The 6,616-nt window shown below is 39.1% G+C and overlaps 1 protein-coding gene across 2 annotated transcripts in view; it reads right to left on the bottom strand.

The window, feature by feature from the left end:
* LOC102304982 (ATP-binding cassette sub-family C member 12) overlaps nucleotides 1-6,320 on the bottom strand; it is a gene marked incomplete at its 5' end in the record, with an annotated part of 7,239 nt that extends 919 nt beyond the window's left edge. The window contains 13 exon segments of one of the 2 annotated variants that reach the window (XM_042217325.1): nucleotides 921-1,034; nucleotides 1,189-1,267; nucleotides 1,349-1,508; nucleotides 2,810-2,999; nucleotides 3,122-3,211; nucleotides 3,292-3,481; nucleotides 3,625-3,762; nucleotides 3,851-4,098; nucleotides 4,255-4,290; nucleotides 4,372-4,437; nucleotides 5,278-5,381; nucleotides 5,953-6,051; nucleotides 6,215-6,320. In XM_042217325.1, the coding sequence (XP_042073259.1) occupies nucleotides 921-1,034; nucleotides 1,189-1,267; nucleotides 1,349-1,508; nucleotides 2,810-2,999; nucleotides 3,122-3,211; nucleotides 3,292-3,481; nucleotides 3,625-3,762; nucleotides 3,851-4,098; nucleotides 4,255-4,290; nucleotides 4,372-4,437; nucleotides 5,278-5,381; nucleotides 5,953-6,051; nucleotides 6,215-6,320 (1,620 nt within the window). 2 annotated transcript variants of the gene reach the window in all.
* Nucleotides 6,321-6,616: the final 296 nt, after the last annotated feature.

Here is a 6,616-nt window from a genome sequence, read left to right as displayed (position 1 = left end):
GCAAAAACAAGCAATAGGCTAAAAGCTAATAAGATGGGGATGTGTTTAACTCTTAAATTATGAATAATTTAACTCAACATTTTGTCAGCAACATTAGAATATAACTGCAGTAAGTTGGCAAAACATGGTTTTACAGTTTGTTACAACATTTTATTTACTGTAGATTTTTTAAAAACACAACAAATTATAGATACACAATTATAGATTTAAACTTTAAAGACAAAGGCAATAAAATTTTGGATTTCTGAAAAGTCCCATGATAAATCGGTGAAGTCCGTAAAAATAATTTTCCTTTGTCTTAAGTTATTTTTTTGTATTTTTTCCAAAGGAAGTTGGCCACAGGGTGGCAGACCTCTCCAACAGATACCGAGTGAAGATTATGTTGCAGTGGCCATGTAAAGAGGAAAAAACAGAAAGAAAATACTGGTGTCTGCCAGTGGTGCCACTCAGCCTCCTAGCAGACACACCTATGTACGAATTTCAAAATCTTACATCACCTTGTTCTCAAGTTTTTATATTTATTTTTAGAAATTTGAGATTCAACTCCGTCTGAGATTTTTAGTAAATATGTCTATGGTCTCAATTTGACGCTCCTACGTCACCGCAATCTCAAGTAGCATTCAAACTTAGGTATACATCCTGTCCATCTGCCCTGCGGAGTGACAACAATACCCTACCAGGCTTTTAAGGCTTAGGGGTACTTCTGAAGAGGAATCTAAACATTGTACTGATGACCTCAAGGGGAAAAAAAATTTAAATCAGGACAGATTTGCGATGTTTAAGGACAGTGCAGAGCATATTGACAGAGAGTCACAGGAAATTGCTTTGACTGGCATCAGTGAATGCAGTATGTGACAGCATTGTCCCAGCCAGGTGACAAATCATCAAGCCCCCCCCGCAAAAAAAAAGTGCACTCTGACCTTGGAGTTACGGAGTAAAGCTCTAGCCATACAGATCAGCTGTCTCTGGCCTACAGAGAAGTTTTCTCCATTCTCCATAACATGTGCTTCAAGCTTCCCCTCCAGCTTTGAGATCTGAGGAAACAAATCACATTACAGCTCCACTCCACTATCCTAATTCATCATGTATACAAACAAAGAGCAGAGACAAAAAAAAGAAAAAAAAAAGAAAAAAGGGCTGTATAGGAATTTTAAATGTACCAACTTTCACGTTGCACTCAAAACATACCGAGTCCTTCATGTAGCTCTTCTCGAGCGCTGCCCAGATCTCCTCATCAGTGTATTTATTAAAGGGGTCCAAGTTGTACCTGCAGGGATGGGGGTCATTAGCCAGTTACTGATCCACAGTGGTCAGACCAATGTGAGATTTATGGGTTGGCCAAGGTTACCTGACTGTACCAACAAATAGCACAGGGTCCTGAGGAATCACAGACAATTTGCTACGCAGGTCTTGCAGGCCAATGGACATGATGTCCACCCCATCTATCAGTATGGTTCCTGCTGCAGGCTCCACAAGTCTAAATAGAGCTACTCCTAAAGACGATTTTCCTACAGATGCAAACCGCAGATTAGAGTAGCTGAATTAACCTAAAACTGTTAAAATTTACATTAAAATGTGCTACATAAAATATCATTTGAAATCAGGAATATGGGAGGATTTAGAGTCAATCACTAAACTTTCAGCACAACCAGGTGTAGGCAGGGGTGCCATCTACCTTAGAGGGTTGGGGTGGGGGAATAATAGCAACAATAACAATTAAATGAGAAAAAGCCCTCCTACCATTAACTAATCTTCTTTATTAACCAATCTTCATCTTAATTATAATCAGCTTATCTTTATTAACAAGTTATTTACCACGGGCCTTTAATGTGGCAGTAATTAAACCATTATTTAAAAGCCATCACTTGACCCAGCTATCTTACAGACTGGCCTATAATTGGCTAACTTTATCTCAAAAATTCTTCAAAGTAAAACAGCAGTTTCAGTCAACTTTCAGAGCTCACAGTACAGAAATGGAACAAGTGAAGGTGGCAAATGGTTTTCTTCTGGCCTCTTACAGTCAACTCTTTGTTCTTGCCTTGTTAGACCTCAGCGTTTGATGCTGTTACAGTTCCACAGAGTTCTGTGTTGGGACCATTTCTGTTTACATTATATGAGTTTCCCTTAGGCAGTGTTATTACAAATAGCATACATTTTCATTGCCTGATGATACCCAGACTTATGAAGCCTGTTGACACACACCAAGTAATTAAACTACAGGAATCTCTTAAAGAAATTAAAACCTGGATCACCTCTAATTCCCTCTAAGTGCTTCTAAATTCAGAAAAAACTGAGGTTGTTGTGCACTGCCTTATCTTAGAAACATGGCCAGATACCCTGGATGACATTACCTTGGCCTCCAGTAACATTGAGGATATTAAACAAACTATGTAGGACTGCCTTCCTATATTTGCACACTCTAAGACAGTGGTTCTTAACCTTGTTGGAGGTACCGAACCCCACCAGTTTCATATGCGTATTCACTGAACCCCTCTTTAGTGAAAAATAAAATAGGATTTTTTTCAAATTCAAGTAGATATGTTTTTTCCTGGTGCACAAAATGAGCCATGCATGTCATGGCGGAGGCTCTGCCGAACCCCTAAGACCGACTCACCGAACCCCTAGGGTTCGATCGAACCCAGGTTAAGAACCACTGCTCAAAGATTAAATTGCCTGTCTCAGAGTGATGTTGAAAAACTAGTTTATGTATTTATCATCATCATTTCTAGGGTGTATTGTTGTAAATCATCATCACCCAAAGACTAGATGAAATCAACAAGAGAAACAGCTACTGAACCCAGAGCCTCACCAGAGCCAGTCCTTCCCACGATCCCCAGCTTCTCTCCAGGTTGAATGTGGAAATCAATGCCATTCAGGACAATTGGTGAATTCTCTCTGTACCTCATCTTATAGTCTACAAAGGTGATGCCCCCACTGCTAGGCCAGTCCTGTGGGATCTGAGTCTCCTTAACATGCCTGGGAACCTCAGACTTACAATCCTGCAAAAACAATTAAAAGTTTACAGGGATCAAGCAGATGGGTGTGTAGGATGTTTAATGAACTCTGGCCTTGGTCTCAGCAAAACAATGACAGGTGAATGATTTCAGGACATGAGTCTGACCGTGACATATTCCTGGAGCCGTTTCGCTGAGTCGAATCTTGCTTCCACTTCTATCGAGAGTCTGGCTACATATTGAAGCATGCCTGTCAACTGAAAATAAGTTTAAAAATTATGTAAATCCATGTCTGAAAAGCAAAATGAACATTGATTCATGTGCTGTCCAAATGTACCTGCAAGGAATAGGATATCGCGAGGCCTTTCAAGGATGGACTGATTAAGTCATTACTGCTGAGCACTACAAAGAGAGCCACAAACAGCGTCGTAGTAGCAGCCATTAATTCCAGGCAGAAGGCGAATGCACGTGTGCCAGCATTAAACATGAAAAGGTATTTGGAGTTGATATCAGTCAAGATATTGAACCTGTAATATAAAACAGAAGTTTTTGAACATCCCACTGTCCACAGTCACCCCGCCCCAAAGAAACATACAATTTACAATGTGTTGTATCAAAAACATTGCAAAAGCAAGAGGTGATAGCCTAGTAACAAATTTCAGAAACGTACTGTTCTATAAGGCTGTCTCTTCTACTATAGGCATGGATGGTGCTGAGGCCATGCAAAGTTGAGGGGGTTAGAGAAAACCATGGAGAGCGACTGATGTTTTCTAGATTCTTCATATGACGTATACTCCTCTGGAATACACTGCAGAGAAGGCACAGATATATAGTACCTTAGAGGACCTGTTACTTTCAGTAACTGTGTTTTATAGATTTAGCCAGCATAAACTCACAAGACAGTAAAGGCAAGAAAAGCTGCCATAATAACTCCAACTACAAGCATGGCGGGGAAAATAACTGAGATGACAACAACTGTGGATGCGACGAGTAGAGAACACTGTAAGAAAGAGTCCATGACAAGAGGAAGGACAGTTTCCACTTCGTCTTGATCTTTAGAGAAGTGGCACCACTGGCAGTCACCAGTATTTAGAAGTCGGCCCGTTGGAGTTGTGTCAAAGAAACTCATTGGACTATCAATAATCTGCAATAGGAAAACAAACAGTTCATCTGTAGCTAGTAAACGTTCCCAGTTTTGGATTCAATACATTTGTGATAAGTAAACCCTTATCCATATTTAAAATGACCATGTGTAATGGTGAGTAGCAGAGATTTCTATGGTTCTGAGAATTCACAGTACCTTTTTGAACAGCATGTCATGGAATTTGCAGGAGGCCTTCAAGGTGAAATAAGTGTAGATTATGGATTTCACAATGGAAAGTACAACAATGACAACCACTGTTGCAGCATAAATAACCTGGTAGAAGTGAAGGTGTGGATTTTGAGAGATTTCTCCCTGGACTGCAGTTGTGTTACTGGATGACTTGGAAATAAAAACATAAAAAAAAAAAAAAAAAAAGAAAAGTTAGTGAAGTCAGACAAAGTCATTGTATACATAAACGAATGATTAAATATCATTTCCTAAAACTAGAAATAAGCAGAATTTGAGGAGTCAGAAACAGTTTTTCGCTTGCTACATCTGCCAGGCTTGGTCTATAATGTGTGGCTCTCTGGATTTTAAAATCACGATACTTCTCACTCAAGTTCTTGACACTCAGACATACAAAGTTACCACAGGATTTCATCTCCTGCTTTGTGAGCATCAAATACTTTTCCTCAAGATTTCCTCAAACTGATTTCTTATGTTTCAGGGATGACGCTTACTCAAGTGACAGCTAAAACCCTTGCTGAAATTTTTATACTGTCTTCAAGCTGAAAGATGACCCTCAGGCATTCCAAGTATTTTAAGGGGCAAGTGCATGGAAACTAGAGAGAGTGTGTAGTGACCAAAACTAAGTGACAAAACCAACAGAAGATCAAAACATCAAGTTGTTTCAAGGAGAAATGCTTGGACTAGGCCAAAATAAACAGTTTCAAAAATAACTGGCAATTAAAAAGAGACTTGATTGCTGATGAATCCAACCTTGAGATATTGGCAGTAGGAGGAGCGTGTAAGTGTGTGGACCAGCAGGAGAGCTAGAAGACCAATGAGTGATGATGTAACATCAACTCAGCTTTACGTAGCAAAATGTAAATACAGAAAGAGTTTATCTTGCACAACAGCCACAAAAAAGGCATGACTTCTTACCCTCTTGTGAGTTGAAGGCTCACAGAGAACTATTTCAACGTGTGTGACAGTGATAAGGAATGCAATAATTCTCACCCCATCACCACTTGCCATCCAGAAGCTAAACCACCAATTGCTGAAGACTGTGGATCCTGCCAACAGGAACATATTCAGGAGGATAATGAAGGAAACTGTGTAGCCTGTAACAACAATGAGCAGTTTATGCATCACGAGTTTGGCTGTGTATTATTGCTCATAATAATGTATCCACAAGCATATGCAGCATTGGGAAACAGGAGTTAGGGGAAGAATTTACAGTGTACTCAGTGGTAGTTATATGGAGGGGGGGGGGGAAACAAATGAAAGCTACTGATCAATATGTTATGTTGACTTGAATTGTAATATCTGACAGATTCTCTTGTTTGCTCTAAACAACCAAAGTCTGGAGTAGTTCTTGGTCTTACAAATCCATTCTTGTGAAGCGTTGTAGTGGTTTATCTTCTTTGAGACTACAATTCTTGACTTTGCCAAGTTGTTAACAAGTGTCTTGGCAGTTGTGAGGGGATGTTTAGAACCCAGTATATATAGCCAAGCTTGTAAAATGGCTAATATCGAATCCTTTATTTTAAACTTAAAAATAAATTAAAAACTGACATGCAATAACTTTCTGTGCATTGATAAAACAATTTATAAAAAAAAAAACCATTTAAAATGAAAATATGCAATTTAATTTCATACATAACCCCAACATTCCATATGTGAATAACAAACCTCCAAGTGCCTGGGAGTATGTGCGGTATGTTCTCCAGGAGATGGCACCTTTTGTAGAGGACTCCTGACTCACTAGCTGATTACCAGCTGGGACAGCGGCTTAAAAAACAAAAACAAACAAACAAATCATTATAGAATGAAAAAGAAAAATACATTTTTATTAGCTGACATCTAATATCTGAATTTTTTTTTTTTTTTAAACTTGCTCTTCAGGGAAAATATGTCAGTTTAAATCAAATGTTTTTCTTCCATGTTTTCACACCAGGATTCTCAGTGCCAGTGCTTGCACAATGTCTGAGGTCAATCTCTTCCAACTTGCCATCAATAAATGATGCTAGTGCCATGTCCCCAGCTTTCTTTTTCTTGGCCTGACAGAAGAAAAATAAAAATAAATAAATATCTATCAAGGACAGTCTTACAGCTCAGTCTGGATAAGCTTAAAACATTGACACTTATGGAACACACACTTTGTTTTACAGTCAATTTTGTTTCAATAATAAGGACAGTAATAGAACCATGATACATGACACCCTTACTTTGGACTCTTCCATCTGGTAGGTACTGATGAGCTGAGTATAGCGTCCATCAGCTCTCATCAGATCCCTGTGGTTTCCAGACTCCCATACTGTTCCATTGTCCAGAACCAGGATCTCATCACAGAACT

This window comes from Haplochromis burtoni, unplaced genomic scaffold, assembly GCF_018398535.1.
Source record: "Haplochromis burtoni strain Fernald_Lab_line unplaced genomic scaffold, NCSU_Asbu1 Contig_1817, whole genome shotgun sequence".
NCBI lineage: Eukaryota > Metazoa > Chordata > Actinopteri > Cichliformes > Cichlidae > Haplochromis > Haplochromis burtoni.
This window is presented reverse-complemented; position numbering and strand designations above follow the sequence as displayed.